The sequence below is a fragment of the Malurus melanocephalus genome, unplaced genomic scaffold (assembly GCF_030028575.1).
Source record: "Malurus melanocephalus ecotype Western Australia unplaced genomic scaffold, MMel_1.1 scaffold_300, whole genome shotgun sequence".
In the NCBI taxonomy this organism is placed as follows: Eukaryota; Metazoa; Chordata; class Aves; order Passeriformes; family Maluridae; genus Malurus; species Malurus melanocephalus.
This window is the reverse complement of record NW_026623532.1, coordinates 893,657-917,497: the sequence shown is the minus strand read 5'-3', so window position 1 is coordinate 917,497 and position 23,841 is coordinate 893,657. Positions and strand designations below refer to the sequence as shown.

The following is a 23,841-nucleotide window of genomic DNA, read 5'->3' as shown; positions in this document are numbered from 1 at the left end:
GTGAATCATTATCATGCAAAACAGCTTTGTGCCTGTCTTTCCCAGAACTGCCTGCTGCCCTACGCCAGCGCAGGGAGACAGAGCATTTCTCCTGTCCAAAGCCCACTGGAATGCAGGCACAGGCTGCTGCTCAGCTCCTCATTCCTTATTCTCAGACTTGCCAGGGCTTTGAAACATGAGAAAGAGGAGAGTGCTTTGTTCTTGCAGGGAGGGAGCCTGTGCTTAGGAAGATCCTTGGAAGAGTTTGGGATACGCTGTTTGCTGTTTCGCTGTTACCTTTCTCAAACGCTCTGAACCCTGCCTGGGATCTGCCTTTACTGGGGCTGGGTCTGACTTCACTGGGATAGTGTTAGGTGACACTTGGTGACACTCCCCTCTCTTCCTACCTCAAAAGTAACAGAAATTTTGGGTATTTTTGATAGGAGGCAGTTCGATACCACAACATAACCACACTCCAGCTGGAAATGTATGAATTCGCGAAGGAGCATCTGATGGATGATGATGAGGTGAGTTTTCTAGAAATGAAATCATGGTCAAAAAAGCAGCAATCACATTTAAAGTGAAGATGATACAAAATTTTGATTCCAGGATTTCACTAATACGGGAAGATCTTGTAAACATGACCAATTTATAATAAATTTTTGTTTGGTGAGTGAAATGTAAGAATGAACCCAAAGAACATCACGTACCATTTAGAAAAAAACAGAATTAACACAAAGTTTTGTATATAATGCATTGAGCCCACAGAAGAAACCCAGTTTTTGAGTTGTAACACCAGGGGGCAGAGAAGTGGTGTATATATATTTAAAGCAAATGTCTTTCTGGATTTGGTGGGGGGTTTTTGGGGGGGTTTTGGGGGAAGATTTTTTTTCTGAAATGTTGTTTAAATCAGATTTAAAGATCCTTATGATTTTGTCCAGAAGTAACTCCCTAAATTATAGTTTTCACCCAAAGGAAGTCTTGTTATCTGTTATTTTTTTTCTGCTCAGTGGCATTTTGGTCACCCAGTCATGCTTTTTAAATGGTTGGAATTTATGGTCAAATAACATRTAATAACTACTATTTGCACTGGAAAAATATGTAAAATGGATTTTTTATTTTGGTGCAAAGAAAGTAGTTAAATTGTTGAAAAGGCATTCCTTTTTCTTCCGCAGCTGAAAAGTATAATTCATGGGAGGTTTTGGATTGCCCTTTGCTTTGTTTTTGGGACCTTTCATTTAGAGGTTTAAAAAAAAACCCCTTCAAATGATGAAATGTTGTTGGCATTRAAAAGCAAAGAAAGAGCTATACTCAGTTATGACATGGGGCAAGGCTGCTTGTAATGAGCACTGCCAAGGTCTTTTCTAGTTAGGAAAAACAAAGATGKTTTATGTTAAAAAATGAAATCATCTTTGCAATTTTTATGTTACCCAACACACAGGGAGAGAGAATATTTTGTAGAAGAGAAGTAATATCTGTGCTGCCTTCAGTRTTCTCGTGATCTGAGAACAACTGTRTGTAAAATTYCATTGCAAGGTTACCAGACTTCAAGAAGACTTTCTGTTGTGATAAAACCCTCTGAAAGACAGTTTGATAAGCTTGCTTTAAGGTCAAGCTTAGATGAGAGCTGGTCTGAATGGATTTTCATCAAGGTGTGAAATACCTGAGCATTTTTTATATTCCCTCGTTGGTTTGTGCTTTGTCCATCATGTTTTCTTATGTTAGGCATCAACTTAATTTGTAATTTTTTCCTTCTTTCATATCTGCTGCTTCAGAGCACAGGGATGAGTAATTAATAAAGGGGTGTGAAGAAGGGCTTTCCACATTTGAGGGCTTTCCACATTTGTTGTTGCAAGAAGGGGTTGTAGAGGCCTCCAGCACTGTGTGTGGAATAAACAAGTGTTCATTTGTTGGCATTCATTGCTGCAGCCCTTTTCACCAGGGCGATTACCAATGACCTTGCAATCTGCAGGAGGGAGGTGCAGTGAAAMCCTCAGCTAAACTTTTGGGGGACTGACAAGGAAGTCACATTGCACTGGATTATATGTTTGGGTTAAACAACCCAAATTACTGGCCCTGCTCATGCTGCAGCTGTCCCCACCTCACACTCTCTTTGTGTTGGGGAAGTTTCCGTTCTCCTTCCCAGGGGAGAAGCTTGAAGGGCTTCTGTGCCCTCCCTTGCTAGGGCCCGAAAATCCAGGAGGAATGGAGGCTGTTCATGCCTCCGGCTTGGCTCTGGCTTTTGGTGGTGAACTCATAAATYCCTGGCTACCAGAACTTGTCTTTGGCTGCAGGAGACTTCCATGGAGTCCAGACAGAGCAGGAATAGCACAAAGGTAAAACCACTACCYTGCAGTTTCTGCTCTATGGGCAGGACCTGGTAGTATAAGTGGAATTTTACCTTTTTTTAATATTTCTCCTGGCACAGATAGAAAAGTTTGTTCCATAGGAATGTTGAAAACTTATGAAAACCCCAGATAAGGCTTTGCAGTAAAAACTTTATTAAAAATWGTTAAGGATGGAGGCAAGCTCTCTTCTAAGTGCACTCTCTTTATTTAAACCATGTGCTTCTTGAGCCATAGGTCATACCTTCTGTGAGTTTCTATGGTCCATGTTTTCTCTCTGTGAAGTTACTTGTGGGCTGGTAAGATAATCTGCAGAAAAAAAAAAAAAATTATTTTTTCCTTGATGGAAGCAAAAAGATTGATGTGGCAAGAGGATCCCTTCCTGTRTGAGTGTCCTTATTTTCAAGTGAAGAATCCCATTTTATTTAGACTTCCCAGTGTTGCTATCCAGATCCCAGATCATCCCCGTGTCTTTCTAAATCCCATTAGCAAAGCGAGTGCAAACAATGTGGCTTCTTCAGTAATGCAYAGCAGTAATTGCAGAGGCTGGAACAGGCAGTAATGATTTTTGCATGTGTTACTACAAGAAATACTGTCCTGCTTGTGTGACTTTATTAATATTTTTCCACAAGGAAATGAAAAACTCTTAATTCAAACATTTAACACCGTAGAGGTGACAGCAAATATTAGCGCCAACTAGCTACAAATTACTTTTAAGARAAAGTAATTATTCTCAAATATCCTTGCAGTTTTCCACAGGGAAGTTAAAAGAACATTACAGTGTTGTCATCTCAGTTGGCCATGGATAGACAGGCTTCCTGATTTCTGTTCAGATGTGTAATGCATCAAGGCTATCATGGATGCAGCTCCTGGAATTGCACAGATTTAAGCAGAAAACTGAAATGCTGTTAAGAGCCAGACACTCAACTAGTGTAGATGTAACTTCAGCACCACASTAATTGTACAAGACATGTTTTTAGCCCATAAAATCAGTGCTGTTATGRAATTTTTGGGGGGTATAGCTACTTAGATTTTCTTAATTACCTAAGAACCACAGGTATTTGGCAGGGATGAGCCTACAGTGTGATTTTTCTTTCAGTACTTAATCAGTAGGTGAAAAGCTGTTGGCAGCTTTGACCCACTTTTTTTGACATCTTTTTATTTGTGTTCAGTGTGTGTTCATTTGTGTAGTGGCTGAAATGAAAACTCTCCACATTTCATCACATCCATGTGATGCAAAGAAGAATAGGTACTGARCTAATGTGACATATGGAATAGCATCAAAACACAAGGGCCCCAGTGGAGTACTGACAGCAAACAGTAATCTGAATTCAGCCTATTTTTCTGTTTGGCARTTGCTAATAAATATGTTCAAATGATTTGCACAAGTGTGCTTGTAACAGCAGGCTGTAAGTGCAGACCTGCACACCCTGCCCTGCCTGTGAGCTCAGACACAGCACTGCTACCCTGGGAAGAGCTGGGGGCAGCTGTTTCAGAGAGAGTTACCAGCTAACGGGCAATGTTATGGTCCCTGTTCAACATACACTTTTTTAAAGAAAAAAGAAAACAAGGTTGTTTTTTTTTTTGGTTTCCATCATCATTTCCTAATGGAGATTCCTCCCATGTGTCTGGGTCTTTTTGCTTTCTCCTCTTGCCTCTGCACTACTGAATATGTGTCTCGGTCAAAGGTGTTCCTCCTTCCATTTAAGCCCCTTGACACGGGAAGCTGCCAGCATGGTTGGGCTCAAATGGCAGGATGGCCCCAAATGGCAGGTACTGGCATTARGAGGAACTTCTGCTGCCCAGATTTTCTTCAGCTCCTGCATGCAGCATAAAGCAGGCAAGAGAGGCCTAAGTGGAGCCCTAAAACAAAGCCACTGCAAGGCTTCTCCTTTTAGTGCAACTGGAGCAATGCTGAAGCTCCTCTGAAACTGGGTTGGCTCATGTTTTATAGGCATTATAAATATGTGAAAAGGAAAGCACGTTTACTGGTTTACTGTAAAATACTACTGTAATAACTGCAGCGTGCTGTAATCTCCCATAATATATGGGGAAAGAACAGTTAAGGGTTCAGAATATATCATTAAAATGAAATGGAAAAATATTTGAGAAAGTAGCTAATATTCGTGTAAAAAMCAACAAAGCTCTTTTAATATTGAGAAAAAAAAAGCCCCAGAAGCATGTGGCAGTGGGTCACAGTGTGGATTAAATATCTGAAAAATAAATAAGTTAAGGGCCAAATAATTTTTCTGCAAAAAGAATTGAGGGATTTTCGGGTTTTTTTTTAACCCAGCTAGAATGTGAGGAATGTCCAGCCTAGACTGTCCAGCTCATGGATGTTCTGGGAAGGCTTTGAGGTGGTTGCAGTGAACTCTCAGGTTTTAACTGAAAGTTAGATCAAGAARCTTCCTCTTGATTGAAGGCTGAATAAACCTTTCAGGCTGAGCCACTCAGTGCCACATGCCTTATTGTTATTATCCTGAAATAATGTTTTCCCCCTTCAAACATTGCTGGCGTGTGTGGTGTGTAAGTGCAGGCTCTGCAAAGATTCATGGAGTGCATGTCCTCCACAGCCATCCATATCAAACCTTTGCCTTCACTCTTGCAAGGTGATTATTCATTCTTAACAAAATCCTCTGGTTTTCATAACCTCACTCCTTGTGACCACTCCCATTTCTTACTAGGGCAGGTACAGGGCAGTCACTTGTTGATTATAGGGCAGCCTTCACCTCTCCCTCACAGAGGCCACCCATGCAACCCTTCCCATCACCTACACCCAGTTCATAAGGGAACCAAATCTGTTGCTCTCACTGTTGAAGAAGTTTCCAACCACTGAGTTCTTCGAACTTCAGCAAAATTTGAATATTTCTTCTGATGCACAACCGGGGCACATTTTGTGAGATAAATTATTTTCCTTCTAGGTCATAGATTATAAGGAAACCGAGATCCAGCCAGTTCTTCTTGCTCTGTGTGTTGTCTTTTATGGCTGAGGTTGTTGGATGAGTTAGAATAAAAGCTGTTTCTTATTCATTTGTTGGTAATCACGCATAAAAGCGTGTCCATGTTCACATTCTGCAGATCTTAATTCATTCTAGAACAATATTTTTTTTAATATTCTCTGTTGCTTCCCTGAAGAATGGACTRTCCCACTGCAGTACTTACAGAATCCCTGTAGGAAAGGCCATCAGCAGATCTGCATTGGAAAGTATGGGTTACTACMAGAAAGAAAATTGTTTCCTGTAACTTTTCCAGTCCACAGTGAGAAAGGACAGAGCAGATTGTAAATGAAGGCCAGGACCCACAAATGATTAATGTTTGCATTTGCAGAAGGCAGTCATTGGGAGCAATGTCAAAGTGTCTGGGTCTGTCAGTGAGCAGTGCTGCTGCTGCTGGCTTTAAATGCTGCTGTCAAAAGAAAAGTTGGAGCTGGACCATCAGCCTCAAGTGTGCCGTGACTGCGCCAGGTGCTGATAGCTCCTCCTCTCTGCTGTTTTATTTCAATAGCTGGGTAGGAGTCTCCAAAGTACAGATGTTTCTTTTAAAAAGTTGTGTTTTGTGAGTGTCACTGTGGCATTTAATATGGCATAAAGAAGGGTTTGGCCCGATGTATATCGTGGTCTTGGACACTCAGTACACTGAAATGCTAAGTGAGGAGTTTTGCATTCTTCTCCTTTTTAGGTCCTTTTTGTTTTCTCCAATGCTATACTTCACTTATAGTAGTGTCCCCATCTCACTAGCTGGGTTAGCTTATTCAGAATTGACCAAGAACTCTGTTCTGAAATTATTTTTTATTATAATCTACCTACTGACATAGCCTCTGTAAAACCTTGAATTAATTACTGTGGCACTAAACTTGTTCTTTCTGTCTGTGCCTCTGTTCAGTTGTTAATCTGCATTAGGAGTGCTCACTTTGCATATCTAACAGATAGWTAGAGGTTCCAGTTGGTCAGATCAGCTTCTCTGATTCTTCCTAYCACTCACACCAGTCTGGGAACACTCCCCTTTTTCTGTTGGATATCACACCTCCCATATTTCAGGCCATACCTGTTCCATCTTTTCCCATACATCCCTGATCTGTCAGTCCCACTTTCTGCTGACTGTCCCTGGACTGGGAGAGGGAAGAGATTGGTAGCACAGGGAGGGAGGCTGTGAGATGCTCTGAACCTGTACCTGTGAAACCTGGAGGGCACAACCGAGGGCTGCACACCGAGGAAGTGCCTCCTGCAGCTGACCAAGCTGCCCACGTGTGGGTACTCTCTGCTTGTTGGCTGCTGAGCGATCGCTCACATTCTGCTCTGGCAGCAAACCCTTCTCTTCCTGAGMTTAATCAGCCTTCCCATCCCAATTTCCTACCTACCAGCCCGACGCTGCATGGTGCCTTGGGCCATGGATTGCTCACCATGATTTGCATAGGCWCTGGGCTTGAGCAGTGTAAGCAGTCTTATATTTATGTATATTGTATTTATATTTATGTGACCTGCRTTGGAGCTTGTGGCTGTTGTACCCTCGGGTAGCTGGCAGCAGAAAGAATTACGGGTTTGCAGCCAACTTTGCATGGAAAATTGGATGTTCTTTCTGTAAAGGTAGGGAGGAGCCGAAGAGCACAGCAGGTAAGTGCAGGGACTGTCCCACTGAAGATGTAAATCCTATCGAAGACTCATTTCAGACTCCAGGTCTGCAGGCATAGATCAGCACCAAGTTACTAGATACCAGCAGACTGAAGGCTTCTTTCCTGGAATGAAACCTGTGGAATATGTGCTGACTTCAGCCATGCTTCCTGCCCAGTGAGGTGTCAAGTGAGTGCTAATGGGACAAGGACAGTGGCCCGGTCACAGCCGCCTGTGTGACAACTGTGATCAGCTCCTCTGAGGCAGCATTATCAATTTTCCTTGGGCAGCCAACCACTCTAGTGACAACTTGCAAATGCTTTACATTTTGATTGTGAAGGCGAAGGAAAAAAAGTATTTTAACTGAGGTTTTGTTTGTCTTTAATCTGGAGGTTTTGCCTTTTCCCAAATAGCCAATATCCAGACAATTATTCAGTGGTATTGCAGCAAATTTATGTATGTATATTGTTTCAGCAACTGTGTTTTATGGTTTCACCATATGTCAACATCTCTTACTCCTCAGTACATCTAAGTAGCCCACAACAGCTTCTGCAATGCTTTCCTTTAGAGCACAGTTTCAGGCACTAGAGATTTCAGATTTCAGGGTTTTTTGTTTTTTTCTTTCCTAATATTGTTGCATTAAATATCCTTTTCCACTTCTTACATGTTCCTGGATCTGAAAACATACCAGAAATAAAAAACTTGAATTGTGTATGTATGTTGTATGTCTTGTATGATAGAAGAAACATTCTATCTTGCTGATGAGTGTAACAATAATATGAATTTGGATGCTTAAGTCTTTTGAACAAATTCAAAGCACAACAAACTGTCATCCTTCAGGACTTGCTAAAAGCACTTCATAGTTGCAAAAACTCAGTGGTCTTTTGAGATGGAACTGTGAAGCAGGGAATAAGTGAAGCACTTATTTCAGTCAGCTTTCCTCTTGCTTTTATTTTTGTTTATTTAGTTTCATTATTTCTCTCCTGGCTCTTCTCTCCTAAAAAATATGATGTTAATACTTTTTAATCACAATATCCATAATACCATTACTGTATTCAAAATACACAAAATTTCTCTATTTCCTGTTATTGTTTTCATTGACAGAGATTTTAATGCCCTTTCCTCACCAGAAGAGGTAACTCTAAAATTTTGAGTCTAAAAATGTGTCTGGAAGATGCTGTCTTTCTAAGGAATTCCTCTTTAGACAAAAATGAACTAAAAGTGTCATTTTGAAAACACTGTTTGCAGTCTTCATTGGACAGACTCGGAAGCCTATGCACCACTTGCTATGGGTGGTGAAGGAAAGAGGGAAAATGAGCATCCAAACAAGGATGACTTGCTTTCAGCATAMCTGGAATGACTTCTCATTAATTTAAACATGAGAGTGAGTAAGAACTGATCAAATTTTCCAGCAGAAAGTGACAATTTGTTTTGGAAAAAATCTAAATGGCATCTTAAGACCTCTTTTGACTATAGGTTTATGCCAAGAGAGAAAGGACAGGAAAGTTTAAGGAARACACAGATAAATTAACAGTTTATCAGAACATTGTAGTTACTAGAATAGAAAGTTGGAAATGTAACATTGAGCATCTGCATCTCTCTATTTACAGCTGAAGATCTGTGGTTGAAAACAGAGAAGGTGTGTGTTGAAGGGTGTGACAGGGGATGCAAACAGAGCAGACATACAAAGTCAGAGCTCAGGTTCTACAAAACACTTTGGCTCTGAATTTTGAGGCGTTCTAATTTTTTTTTAAATGTTTTATAGTATTTTGACAACTTGGTAATTTAACCGGTGCTTTAAACATTTATTCCTCTCTAAGTTTAAGGATTTCATTGTTTATTTAACTACCTGTAAAAGTACAAAAGGATTTACTCTGAAGTCTATAATGTTTTCTTCTTTTAAGGTCTGTGCCACTGCGTCAGTGGAATAAACTGGTCTCAGTTTATTCTGTGCTACCCCTGTATGGGCCATTTACCTGCGATTTATGGGCTTGTTGTGCTAGTGCCTGCATGGAGGGTGTTAAAAATATTTAGATACCTATTGTTACAGTTTRTTTTTTGATCAAAATATAGCAGAAATTTTCCACCAGTTTTGCAATACAGAGTTAATTTCTTTCTGTTAAATTTAATCATTTTAGGGCGAAGTTGTGGAATTCCTTGATGAGCTGCTAGAAGTGGAGGAAAAGAAGGAATCCTGAAGAGTGAAACCACCACGAAGTATTTTACAGCAGTGGACTCACCGTTGCTCCTTACTATTGTTTTTTTATCACCTATAGTTCCAGTTAGATATACCTCAAAGGTGCTTTTTTAAGCTGCACCTTTTGTCCCAAGACCCACTCCTGAAAGGTCACTTCCATGCTGCACTGACTCCTCCGTGGGCATGGCTTTTCACTGTGCAGAACTGGTGCATATGAGTTTCCCCCTTGAGCTTTCTTTCCTTTACAGAAACACAACTGAACAGACTGTTTCTGTTTTCTGGGATGACACTAAGGTTTCTCACTTTGGTGCTGTTCTACTAAGTTGTAGCAGTACAGCTAAATTCTCAAGAACTTTTGTCGGATTATGAACTATGGAAGACATAATGGTTCCTCTTTCTGAGCTATGAGTTGTATTATTTATGTATGTCTTTTTATGTGATGGTGAATAAAGTGATAATGAATTCCAGCRAAAGATATTAAGGTACATTTAAACAGCTGAAATAATGTGATTTAAAAAGCACAACTAGTGATCTTGTAAACATTGCTTAAAGAATTCTGGAAGCAGTGTTGATCTTTCTTGAAAACTAAGTTAAATCCCATTATATGAAACCGAGAATAAAAATAATTTTTTTCTTCCTACCAGTCCTTCCTCTTTCTGTTGAAACAGCCTGTGGTCGCTGTTGAGGTGGGACCAATCTTGTATGAAATACTGATGACTGATGTATTTAGTATTCTCTTCTGTAAAAAACAGCTTGTGTAGTATTTTCGGATGGATGGGACTACCTTCATAGTTTTCATCCAAAGGTAAATATGGGTGGAAACTGAGGTGATTTTCAATGGAATGATGAAAAATATTTACATATGACTTCCTGTCATTTTTATTAGTTGTACAGCAGAGTCCAATACAGAAGTATTGGTGCAGACTAAAAAAAGTGGAAGAATAATTAATTAGTGTCCAAGTCTACTGAAGAGCAGAAATCCCCTTCGACTCAGAGAGGGACACAGGATTTCATCCTGTGCTTTCCTCTTTTGTTTTCAAGGATGAAGTCCTGCAGGTTTCATCCTGCATGCATCAAAGGGAGATGAACATTCAACACATATGAACATTCAGATGAGCATTCACCTCCTATGACTGAACTGTAATTCAGCTGAGTGGAAGTGAATTACAAACCCAAAATCTGCTTTGAGTTTTTAAGGAGGCACAACATGATTTACTAGCTTGCCAAGTTGTTGCTGCTATAGCTTATATAAACTGTGSTAGTCTACACTACTGAGTGTCTACAAGGAATAAGGGGAATCCATAGGATGAGTTTCAGAGTCCTTCAGCATATGACAGCAATGAAACTTTTGAATTTGWGTGTGAAGGATGTTTGGAAGATCTGATTGGCTTTTTTATCTGCTTTAATATCAATCACAACTAATYCACTGAAGTTGATGGGCAGACTGTTTTAATCTCAAAATTTATCAAAAACCTTTTAACTTCAGATTTGCCCAGCTCAGCCTGTGGTAAGGAGACTGGAATCTGTTTTGCTTTGTGCCTTGACAGAGGGTATACCACAATTCCTCACACCTTTGTTCTACACAGTATTAGCACTCCACTCCTCCTAATTTTWTGTAGGAATTGAACTGTGTTATTAAAATTTGCGTATGAGCAGTTGATTGCAAACTATCACTTCACCCCATGAAATACACAAAATACACTAATGGGGTAGCTTCTCCACTTTAGTTTCCTCCGTGGGGGTTTTGCGTATGCTCAAAGGAGAAGTTACTGCTCTGGAGTCCTCTTTTGTCCTTTGCTTTCCAACCTGCATGGATGACTCCAGATTTTGTCCTAAGGCACTCAGCCATTTATGAGGGGAGGCCTCACTGAAGTCTACACCTTCCTCATGAGGGGAGGCAGAGGGACGGAGATTGATCTCTGTGGTGACCAAGATCTGAGGAAATGGCCTGAAGTTGTCAGGGGAGGTTTAAGTCAGATATTGGAATAAGGTTCTTCCCACAGAGGGTGGTTGGGCACTGGAACAGGCTCCCCAGGGTAGTGGTCACCTCACCGAGCCTGACAGAGTTCAAGAAGTGTTTGGACAATGCACTCAGGCCCAGGGTATGASTGTTGGTGTGTCCTGTGCAAGGTCAGGAGTTGGAATTGATCATCCTTGTGGGTCTGTTCCAACTCAGTTTATTCTGTGATTCTGTGATACCCGAAAGCTTCATCCTTGATACTCTAGCTTTCAAATCCAGAAATCCCGCCATTAAAGGATGTGGAGCTGGTTGGAGATGGATGTAACCATCTATATTTCCTTTGTTTTACAGGGTTTTTTTTTTTTTGTTTTGTTTTGTTTTTTTTTTTGCTATCACCATTTACCAAACCGACTTCAGAGCTCTACCAAGCTCTTTTGGTTCTGTGGTGCCTGTGGTGCCCCAGCTCTTGTGTGCTGTCTTTAGGTGTGAAGCCCCAAAGGCTCCAGGAACAACGCTGATAATTCAGGGTCCTGAGGTGTTTCATGGCTTTGCATTTTGTGTGGAAATAACGTGCATAAAGCTTCTAATCAGGATTTGGCTGTCGGTGGGGTGAGCAGTGGAGACTGCAGTAGGTACGAGATGACAGAAAATAAGTTCCAGGATCTCTTTGGTTTGCYAGCCAGAATTATTTCTCTCCAGTAAGAGAACTCCATTCCTCTTTCCAGCACTAACTGTCTGAGGTTCCTATTATCTTTTTTAAAGAGCAAACTACATGGTAAAATGCTGCCGTATTTTCACGCCACCAGTAAAAATTGAGCACCAGAGTTACCTGTTTTGTGATTCATTTGACTTCAATGGATTACACTGGGGATGCATTTAGTGCCTATGAACCCTGATYCTTTTTCTTCACCAAACAGTTTTTAAATGGCTGTTGCAAGTCTCTCAARCATTATCAATTTTTTGTCAGCCTTGGGGTTTGGTCTTCAAGGCTTCCTTAGTTGATCTCTTCTCATGCCCACTCACTTCCTCAGCTCTTGATCTTGCAGCTGAAGTCCCCTGCCATGGTGCCTTCTCAGGTGGGAATTTCATTATTTACTAAGATGTCCATTAGACAATTTTTTATTTTTCTTAAGCCTRCTTAAAGTAAGTCTGATGTTCTTCACCATTCCATTTAACTTGAGGAGRCAACTGATACTCTTGATATTCATAAAATGGCACCATGATCCCTTTTTCATTTTGTTCAGGTGTCTGTGGATTTTTTCTGGCTTTCTTAGTTTCCACTATGTAGAGTCCCAAGCCAGTTCCATCTCAGTAAGTACAAGCAGTACTCCAACCCTTGTTCTTTTCTAAGGAGAAATAACTCCTTTTCCACTTCTTCAGTATTTATTGTGGCTTTTTCAGCATTCTCAAGTTCTTTTAACTGATTTTTCTTTTCCTGCTGCTATTGTTAAATGCCAGCATTTATATGTGACTGTAATAACTTGTTGTCTCTTCTTCCACTTCTCTGCTCCTGCCAGCTCTTCTTGGGAGGCTGTGGGAATATTCTTGCCTCCCTTCTGCCACCCAAAATTCCTTCAGTTGAGAGCTGTCTGCCTCGGACATTAGCAGCTTCTGCCTAACTGGATGGGATATTTAGATTTGTCCCCATTTCTTCTGTTGGCATCATGGTTGAACACACCTCTACAACAGCATTGCCTGTTGTAGAGCTGCACAGTGATGCTTTCTAACAATTGCTCACATTTCTAATAACAAAGCTGGCTGTTCTGGTAGCTGCTGTTGGCCTCTGGTGCTCTGTCACTGCTCACAAGCAAAAGTGTGACAGTTCTATCTGCATGTGGTTCTGTCATCACTCAGAGGCGGATGGTGGGTGAAGTCCATTTTCTGGCTGATTTGTAGCCCAGGAGTCTGCAGGAATGTGGGTCCTGGGCTTGTGTCCTTGTTGGATGGGGTCCTGCAGGATGGGGAATTGCTTGGAAGCTGAAGAGTAAGCTGAGTCAGAAACAGTGCCACACTGAAGGGTATATTTGGGTGAAAAACACGACTGCTGGCTGTCAGGGCAGGATTTCTTATGTAGCAACTAAAGCTTAGACAAGGGAAGGGATGCACAGATTGAAAATCAGTGCATCTCACAGACTCTGCTAAGAGTRTAATCCTTTTCAAATTAATGCCTATTCTTACCGATAGCAATTCTTTTTATTACTGGCTCCTTGCTAATTCATCCTCATAAATAGCAACGTTCATTAAAAAAAAGCAAGAAGGGTGGTAGTGATTTTTCTCTYCAAAGCTTAATTTTGATCCCATAAAACAGCATTGCAGGCTCCATACTTCTGTGCCTTGGCAATTCCAATTGCCAATAAAATCAGCTACAAAAAGCAAATACTTTTAGAATGATCAGTTCTGGCAAATTCAATGAGAATACAAATGTCCTGCTGGGCCCTTTCATTTGCYGTAGCAATTCTGCAAGCAGACCTTCATTACTTCTGTTGACAAGGCATGAGCCAACAGCAAATTCAAATTGCTCCATTTTCCAGAGCTTTACTGCTTTGGAATACTAGAATATAAATCGAAAAGTTAGTCAGCTGCTATTCTTAATTCACCTGAAGAGCCCATCCAACCGAGGAGGTGTCATTTCTCCATACTTTCCAGAGTAAATTTCAGATAGAATCAAAGTTGAGTCTCCTCAAGACAAACCATCCCCCTGAAGATCTGATAGCATATCCTGCTTTACAAAGCTTTTTCTCAATAGACTGTTGCCATCAATATCTACCATATATCACCACATCCTTAACAGAGAATTATTGTTCTGTATCGATAATGGAGGCACACTTAGAAAATCTTTCCATTTCAAGAGAGTCTTTATGAAAAATGGTTTAAATAGCATGCAAATTTTACAGCTCTGAAAACGGAGTTGTGATTAGACAAAGATTTGTTGGATTATAAAAGTACAAGTGTTTATTATGGCTGGTACGGAGAATAAACAGTTGCCTGCAATTGCCAGCTACTATGGAAATATGTTTTTAAGTTCTAATGTGAGCTGTAAACCAAAGCTACTTCAGTTAAAAAAATTCAATACTTAAACTGTGGGGAGAAGTAGTCAGTGCCAGAGAAAACATTCCCGTTTAATAATGTTTGAACATAGAGCTGTGATGCAGTTTGTAGCAAGGCAGTGAGAAAAACCCACAACTAATCCTTCATTGCAGCTGTCTGAACTTTTGGTTGTCTGCCACACTTTAAACAGCAACTTCTTTTTCCTGGTGACTCAAGACTTGAATGACCTAGTGTGGAGAGTTTAAGCTCTATACAAAAAAAGAGTAAAGTAAGAAATAGCCAAAGTAAGTTGGGTTGCACACCCCAGCAAATCAGGGGTTTGTATCTTAAGTCCTCTTCAGTGCCTAGGAAAAAATATTAAAATAAATAGATACCKTTTTGTTTATTTATTTTTGGCAAGGAAATATTCAGTGGTTTAGGCATCCATCTCTCCTCTTTCCCCTCTTCTCTCTCCTTAAAGTACCGATGTTACATGGAAATGAAGTTCTGTAGAGGGTTTGAATTTTGAAGTTTATAAATGCTAACCTTTCCTGTAGAAAAGCTTTCTAAGCTGTCTTTGATTATTTTCAACTTTTTCTTCCCATTGATATATCTCATGGGTAAGTCTTTTCAACATTATGAAGTTACAAATGTGCTTTTTTTTCCTGATTAATTTTTTTTTGCAAAGTAATGGAACTTGCTTATTTTCAAGTGGCAATATGGGAGTCAAAGGAGTCATTTTTAATGACTGTTGACTTCAAAAGAAAATAAAAAAGGGGCTTTCTGCCTTTGCCCCATTCTTACTATCACTTATCTGAAAAGGGAAATAAACATTTAAATATTATCCTGAGCTGGTGGAAATCTTGTAGTTTGGCAAGTCTTTCAATAGTGTGATGATTTCTTATTRAGGCTAATTTTTAAATGGCAATTCATAGTTACATATTCTGCTTTCACAGCTATGTATCTTTGCATTACAAATTATTGGATATTAAAAAAAAAGGTAAATAATTGAAGAAAAAAATCCATCTATGCTGGTGCAATGTCCATGGCAACAAATCTCCAGCATAATAGCTTTTGAAGTACAGTAAGCAATAAGGCAGTACAACACAATAACCATGTATTGCTAGGACAAGAACAGAAATTGAGGGGATTTCAGCCTGAGACTTTAGGAAGCACCTCAAATGCATGAACCAGTTGTTTTTGCACAGTGGACCAAACACCTTTTGGTTGCATGGGTTTGAACCCTCAAGCACTGCCAGTAGCTTTGATGTCACACCCCATAGCGTCACTTCTCAGCCTGCTGAAGCAAAGTTGTACAGTCTGTTCAGACACYGTAGCACAAGATCTGTATGAAATAGGGACCAAGTTGACAGGTTAATAAAGGAAAGGAGAGGAAAGGGAGTTGATATCTCAGTCTTGACCTCAGTGAGCGGATTCTGACCATCCTGTTGTAAAATGTGGTTTGCCTAGAAGAGAATGACACTTGAGTTTTATCACWGAGCAACAGATCAATGACTAGATGTCACCATCACAAAAGCTCCTCCGATATTTCCCCCCCTTTTTTCCCCTCCCCTAATTTCAGCCTGCAGCTGGCTGTTTCAGTTTTGATTCCTAAGTAATTAATCTCCTACTGTATTTTGACCTTACCATATTCAAGTTTTGTATTCATCGTATAATGTATAAATTGTTTGCCAATCCCATTATCTGTGATTAGCCAAGTTCCACACACAGAAGGAAGTCTAAGTCAAATGTATCATTAAAGAGGTGCTTATGCCCATCTGTTTATTAGTTTTCCTAAACTCCCTGAATCATTCTGGTAAAGTGAATACTGTGAATACAAACAGATGATGCTGCAAAAGAGGGTAGATGTTCTAAAGCAGAACCGGGCTGGCAGTCTAAGCTAAACACTTTTTAGCCAATATTTTAATATCAGTGTCTCCTACAGGAATTATGAAATTAACAGACCTGTCTTTTCTCCATAAACCTGTGGGCAAACCAGAYGATTCATACAAGAACACACGGATGCACTTCCTTTCCTGTAGGTGTTTTCGTAACTTGATTTTTATTTAAATACCTCCAGAGCATTATGTTAATGTACACTTTCTCCTGGTTCATGAATGACAAGTGTTTCTAAGCCTCAAATTAGATTCTTGTACAATTTGTGTTTGTAATTATATYTTAAGTCTCATTTTCACATGTTCAGCTCCTGAATACAAAATATTCTTGAATACAAATAGTATTGACTTTTCATTTTGAATGATGCTGTACAGAACTGTAACACCTATTTGTACCTTACATTTAAGCAATATTTTTAATGGGCGTTCCCATGTTTATTTGTCAGCAGATTTCCATGGAATTACAGATGATATGCTTCAGTTGAGTTAACATTCTCCATAAATTTGCCTCGTGTAAAATCCATTGTTGTTTTTTTCTTTTTAAACTGCATTAAAAAATAGTTTACAACAGAAATTCTTGGTTATTTCATTGTGTAGTATGCATTAAAAGCATAAAGTCATGCGTATGTCAGAGACATATTTACAAATCTGTACAGTTCCTGTCCTTTTTTTTATTTACTGTGGCTCTTGCCAAGCAACAAGATTCAACTCTTACCACTCTGAGGTCGAACTCTCCAAGATAACACACAGCCATTTGTCTGAAAATGCTTTGTTTTGCTTACTAGCCCTGAGCTTGATGGCTGCATGTAAGATGGGCCCAAATCTGCACTCCATTTCATAAAGCCTACCTTCCATGGAGTTAGAGATGATTACYACTGTGACTCAAGGCAGAACACGGGATGAACTCCACCCAGGCACCTTTTCTTACTCTTTGACTAAGGCTGAATGGCAGATGAATTTATTTCTGACCTGCAGATTACTCACAGTTGCCAGACTTCCTCTTATTCATTCAGAAAGGTAAGGAAGACCTCATATTAAACTCACACAAAATGTGCTAAGGGATTCTAGAAACACGTTCCTTTCTCTTCCTGTCTATTTTTGGAAATGYTGGAAACAGAACGTGCTGTTGGAAAAGCCTCAGTGCTTTTACACCAGCACCCAGTCTAAAAGCTCAGTGCATTTTATCAACTGAATGCAATTTCTTTCTTTTCCAGGTCTGCTTTGTCTTTAAAAACTCAACAAGCAGCATGCAAAAGGGCTGCCCATCACCCATAGCCAATGTCCACCCCTCCAGCCAATGCAAGAGCAGGATGGTGAAAAATCAGTCCTTCCACAGAGTTCACATGGCAAAAGCATTATACATGGCTTCAGTTGCCAGAGGTAATACTGGCTGTGAATTAAAATTCAGTATCTTGGTCAGTCAATATTGTATTCAGAAAGCAGATGATTTCATAAAGGATTCCCCTGGAAAGTGCTTCATGAGTGCTTGGCTCTGTAATAAGAGGCTGTTCATCATAACACCTGCATTCAAAGGTGCTCTGACTCCGCTCCTGCTGATACTCAAGGAAAAATGGCACTTACAGTATTCTTTGAATTCCAAGGAAACATCATCATTTCTACAGGAAGATTAGTTAAAAGAATAGCGTTTCTTCTCCAAGGCTAAAAGAACATCTTCCCGAAAAATAGCATAACAATCCAACATTTGTGGCTTGTTAAATTCACAACTTTGAAGAAAATTACCTTAGTAATCATTGCAATACTATCCATTAAAGTGTGGCAGTAAATAGTTTTCCTTTTTAAGACACATCAGGTAATAATTTGTTAGGGTGGTTTATCCTGACCAGCTTGGGCAGGTTCTAAAAAAGGAACATACACTAAATGTGTGGTTGTTCCAAAAACATCCTTCTATTCTTCCCTCCACCTTTTCCACTGAGAACAGACCAAAGAGGTCTGACCAGCCCTGCCATTACATTATAACCAGGTAACACAGAAATTAATCAATTAATTTATTATTAATAGGAGCGAAATGTAAAAGCGGAACAAATTGTAGATGTACTAGTGGGTTCACTGTGTCCTGCTGGTGTCTCTTAAAGACCCTTGTGATCAAAATGTACAGATTCTTTAGCTCTGAAAAGTTGAATATGCTAAACTGCAGTTTCAAAAGGATGCAATCTTTTCTGTCTTCTATGTTCTTTTAGCATTCTTTTTTTCTTCTGCTTTCTGCACTGCTGGATTTTAGCATCCATGAGTCATGTGATCCTTCTAGCATCAATATGTACTTTCTTCTGATCTCTGCCAAAAGGCTCCTGGTTAGACTTTCTGCATTTCAATGTGCTGGTGGTGGTAGTGGTGGTAGCAATGATGTCTGGGCTGACACCTCCCGTTTAGTTTATAGACAGAATTTTTCTGCTGCCGTTTTTTGAAAAACCACACTGCCAGTACAGTTGCAACCAGCAACAAGCAGAGAAGAATCACGATTACTGCTATGATAGCACCTTTACTGGGCTTGGGACAATCCTCCCCTTCACATGGCTCGAAAGTGGGGGCAAGCTTTTCTCCAAGGCCCTGGGTGAGATTTTCCTGCTCAGCTAATTCCTGGGATGCCGTGTCAGTAATGATGTCTGGAGCTGGTGCAGTGGTTGCTACTTGTTCTGGGAAGATGGTTGTTTCTCGTGGTTCTACGTATGGAGTGTGATCGGAGGGGCTGAACATCACAGGGATTTYTGACATGGATGTTTTCAAGCTGGTGATGTCAAACAGCACAGTTGTACTGGGCTCCTGGGTCACAGTTTCCAGAGATGTAGMCAGATGTTCCCATGTGGCATCATCATAAGCCCTGCTCACACTAAAACTCTCCAGACCACTCACTGGTGTCGGTGGTACTGGTGTCTCTTTAGCCCCCTCATCATCTACCCCTGTTGTTGCTGCCGCGATCTGTGTTAGACCTTCCTCTGGGGCTGGGCTGCCATCTCCTGATTTTCTTACTTCCACGTGATTTGGTTGGTCAGTTGTGAGGATGATGTCATCTTCTGTTCCCATCGAACCATCGACTTTATCACCCTCCTCTTCATCATCCTCTACCACCTCTTGTGTAACTGGATATCCATCTAACCACGACTCATCAGTGATGGCAACTGCATCCATTGCTGTCTTTGTGTCATTAGTTGTGAGAATGGGCCCAATGGGGAAATCCTCACTGTCATAAAACATTTTGGCAGCAGGTTCATTGTAGGCTGTCTTCACACCGATGTGGTTATTACCTTCAGAAAACCASGCTTTAGTGGAATCATCCATCTCTTTCTCTGATTCAGGATCACTGAAAGTTTCTGATGGAAACCAAAACAAGTTTTTTTGGCTTAAGAGTGACACGGGGGACTCAGTTGGTGCCCTACTTCYTTTTTCAGAAATGTCTGTGTGCTGAGTAACCCCTTTGGTACTTCCAGTTCTTCCTTCCTCTGAACTTTTACTGAAGAAAAGCTGTATTTTCTCCTGATCGATTTCCTCTTTGGCATTGCCATGGTCATTCTCGACAATAGGTATTGATCTGTCATCAGGAAAGTTATCTTCATAGTCAATGTGTGTCTCAGTTTCATCTAGAAACATTAAAAAAAAGCCAACATTGAATTTCTCTGGAAAACCACTGAGCTCATTTCTTACAAGAAGCCAAGGTACAATGAGAAGTGACTTTTAACAGTATTTTTCATTCTGTGTTATTGTTTATTTGAAAAGGGCATGGTGCTTCACCTGTTACTCAATTTTTTAAAAARATCACTATAGGTGTCAATGCTAACTGCTAATATCTTACCTTTCCAGATTTAAAAATGCATATAAATAACTCACTGTCTGCAGTTAGAAGACTTCCTTTGCTTATTGTTTTCTCAAAACTTTTCTCTCCCTAATATGACTCTTAGCAAAATTTGAGGAAAAAAAAGAACTCATCTTATACAAGCAAGAGAGAAAGTGTGCGGAGAGAAAAGTATAGTAAAAATTAAACAATTAGTAATTGATAATTWAAAAAAAAAATAAATGAACAGACTGTAAGTTTTACAGCAACTTCATCCTTTTTGGGCCAGATGATTTTAAAGAATTATATTCAGTACCTTATGCTCAAGATATCAAGGTATATTTTTATCTCTTATACTGCTTTTCTTCAATCACCTTTATGTTACAGTGATACAACCCCTGGGGCTGGAACAGTATTTCTCATTCCATAAGAGTAATTCAGAGCTGACTGGGGAAGATTCCACCACAGAGGCTGACACTGAATTCTGCTTGTTTTCATCCGAAGAAAGCAAGATGCACCCATGACTGCAAGGCTGGAAAACTCTGTCTCAAACACTTAGAGCCTAACAGATAGTTAACATGACAATACTGTCTGTAATCAATCAACTCTCAGGCTTCCAATTTTGAGGAATTAAATGTTGCCACAGAGAAAAGAAAACAAACCATAAAATCAAATTGGTAAAAACCTGAGTGCAACTCAACAGACCTACCACACATAGCAAAATAGACTTGACTCAAAGCATGAAGCTAAATGTTTGAATTTGAATGGAATAATGCATTATAATTTATATTTCTTCCACTATTCTAAAGCCTTAGCTCAATGAAAAATATTCCAAACTAGACAGGGTGGTTGATTTTCAGCTCACACAAGTGTTACTCCATAGAAAGTTGATGTAATTGCTGAGATTTATGCCGGCATTAAAAGTCATAAAAAATAGTGCCTTGGGATATGGAAAATAAAACAAATTGAATCATAGTGAAAATTTTTCTTTTTAAGAGGGTGTCTAGTCCTTTATGAAGACAGTGAAGCAACAGACCTGCATGACACGGAAAACGAGAAATTAGTAGGAGAACTATTACAGATCAATGCATTCATAAAGCTTTATCTTTTTTTTGCCTTTTTACACTCAACCAATTTTGAATTACATTTTCATCTGGGGCCTATCTCAATTTCTGCCTGAGTCACATTCTCCTTGGAGACTGCTTCCCAGACTTCTGTCAGAGCCATATTTGGTCTACTCTTCAGAAAGATTAGAAATATTGTCAAACCAGTCTGACCAAAACCACTTAGCGGTGATACAGCGCACACCAGCTCACTTCTTGCCAAAACAGCTTAAGCCAGGTGCCAAAACAGAATGAGCACTAGGAAAAGGTATTTTCCTTGRAATAGTGTCTGGGTCTACCAGAAACCAAGGCAGTTATGCTAAGGAAACCCAAATGTGTGACCTAGCCTGTAGAGAGTTAATACCTCTGTGAAAGCTATCATGCTGAAGAGCTGGATGGTCTTAGCAGGTCCTCTGATCTCACAGGAAGTGCCAAAACCAGACCTCTTTCCCTCCTGGCACAGTGTCCTCATCTGCTTGTGTAATCCTCTAGGTCCTCTCCATCCTCTCCAAAGCAGGAAAAAACTTCTGCCTGGCGCAAGGATGATTTAACAGTCAGGGGAGTACAACTCTTCCAGTGGAAAGCTTCCTGGTAGGACTCTTACTTTTCTAATTAATCCTAAAATCTTTTCTAATAGTATTTCAGACTTTTGTAAATGGAGGATAACTCTGAGCACCAAAGCACTTTAGCAACGTATTCATGAAGCTCTGCATGGCTCTATCCATCACAGCATAGCATTTCTAACCATCAAACACTAGTTTCACTTTGTCCCTTGTCTTGCTTTCTCTTCAGAATTTTTCTACCTGGCTGGCACTCTCTTTGCATGGAAATGGTGTCTCAAACTATTTTATCCTTTTATCATCCAGACTCCTGCTAGAAGCTGATATCTGGCATGACTGCTTCACTAAAGTCCAGTGTGTCTGACAACAGTCTATAGGTGTCTGCTGTATGTATATGAASAGGAACAACATAATGCTAAAAGTCACCACTCATCAGCTGCTATGGTCATTGTTTAAYTTTTTGAGCTGAAACATCACATCAGCCTGTCTCCACCTCTATGTCTCTTGCACCTCCTTTACGTTTCACACTATAGTAGTCCAGGTGAGGTTGAAACAATAATTTTTATGTGATGGTGTTCTAAAGCTGGCACAAGCATCCATGAACAAAAATTATGTCCACAGCTTGTGCTGTTTCCTCCAGACCTATTTTTTAGTTAGCAATAAGAATGGGCAGCTAGTATTCATCTCATAGACCAGTACCTTATGTATGAGTGGATCATTGGTGAATGCTTAACAACTGTAGAAACATGCATTTTATAGATTTTGAAGCTGTTCCTCAATAGTGTTTCTCCTCCCATATAGTTTCAACCCTCTAGGAGAAGGTCCTATGGAGGCACAGCAGGAAAAAGCATGTGGTCCTAAGAAAATATAAGTCCTAAACCTATCAGAACATATTAAAGATTTGTGGAACCATCAATGGAGTCACCATMAAACATTCTGTCTTTGGGCCTCATCCTGACTGTAGAGAGATGAATTGGTGTTGTTTTTTTAACACAGAGCTGGGGGAAGAAAAAGCCCATTGTAGCCTGAAGAGATCCTGAGCTCATTATGCACTGCTCGTCACCACATAAGGGAGACTTGTTCCCTCTGACAATCAGATTGTGGCCCAAGTTGTAAAGCTGCTCTAACATATTTTCATATTCAATCTCCTGTATTTGTACAGTTTATAGCAAAGACTATCAACATAGCTAATGTTAGCTTATGGCATGCCAGAATGAAAGCAACTATTGACCTCTCCAACCATCAAAGGAAATACAGACCCCCTTACTCTGAAGCTTTGATTTATTGGATCCTGGATTGACTTACACAGTAATAATACTCTGTTCTTTCTTCTGGGCYTCAGACCTTCAAATGGGACTTGGACTCAGTATTTGGTGACTTTGTGTTACCATGACAATCTTTTAAGTCCACTGTGAGCTTGATTTTCCGGGAATAGATTGTACAACTTCTGCACTTCTTTTTGAGCACCTCCTCACTGCTTTCCTGAATTTTGCAGCTTCCTGAATTTTAGTTGGTACTGAAGAGCAACAACCAAACTAGGTTCAACTCCACCTCTTATCCATTACCTATAAACATTTTTACACTGCCAGCAACTGACTTAAAAGTGATTGCATCTTCCTTTCTACTCGGCAGGTCTGGTTTCAAGAAGAGCCAGCACTGAAATTAATTTATCCAAGACCAAACTCTTTCTATATTTGGTCATTGTTACATCTCAACCATGCCTTCCTCTGGGCAGACTCCAGGATCAGTGATTTTTAATTCACTGTCTGAGGGATTACTGAGTCTGAAATGAACACTTTACAGCAAGACATGCTGAAATCACATACTACCAAAGACATGAAGCTCAATTAAAAGGTAATTTTTTTWAAATTCTTAATTAATCCTTTCTGTAAATGTCCAGTCCCAGAGAGCTTTCATCTCCTTCAGTTTTTGATCCTAATGTGAAAACAGTGACCAAACATAGACAGGCAAAAAAAAAAAAGAGCCTGGTTTTCCACACTTCAAGATCAGTTTAATGTTTCTTCTAGATAGCATATTGGCATCCAGGCTCTATTTTGAGTGTTGCTATTTTGGACAACCATAAAGTGCACTGCATACTTTACGGGTATATTTTTGGAGTACAGGAAATTGAAACTTGATTCTATATAGACCATCATTATAAACATTTGTATGGTACAAACACATCTTTATTCTAAGGATCTCAAAGTAGCTACAGCAAACATTAACAAGTCAGCATCCGTCTTTAAGGGTGGGAAGAAAAAGAGCATGTAGACTCATTTGCCTAAGATCAGTCAGATTTTTGAACTACAGCATCTAAAAGAATTATCCATTTGGTTTGGATGAAGCACACAAACTTCTCTAGTCAACCACAGTGTGCTAGACAG

General features: G+C 39.9%; 2 protein-coding genes across 2 annotated transcripts in view; one reads left to right on the top strand and one right to left on the bottom strand.

Moving 5' to 3' along the window:
• Positions 1 to 9,768, top strand: part of CRTAP (cartilage associated protein) — a 20,074-nt gene extending 10,306 nt beyond the window's left edge. The window contains exons 6-7 of the mRNA XM_057377125.1: positions 423 to 506; positions 9,070 to 9,768. Of these exons, the coding sequence (XP_057233108.1) occupies positions 423 to 506; positions 9,070 to 9,129 (144 nt within the window). The 3' untranslated portion in view covers positions 9,130 to 9,768. The remainder of the gene's footprint in view (positions 1 to 422; positions 507 to 9,069) is intronic.
• Positions 9,769 to 15,952: 6,184 nt separating this feature from the next.
• SUSD5 (sushi domain containing 5) overlaps positions 15,953 to 23,841 on the bottom strand; it is a 41,404-nt gene continuing 33,515 nt past the window's right edge. Inside the window, exon 5 of the mRNA XM_057377132.1 lies at positions 15,953 to 19,603. Coding sequence (XP_057233115.1) covers positions 18,321 to 19,603 — 1,283 coding nt within the window. The 3' untranslated portion in view covers positions 15,953 to 18,320. The remainder of the gene's footprint in view (positions 19,604 to 23,841) is intronic.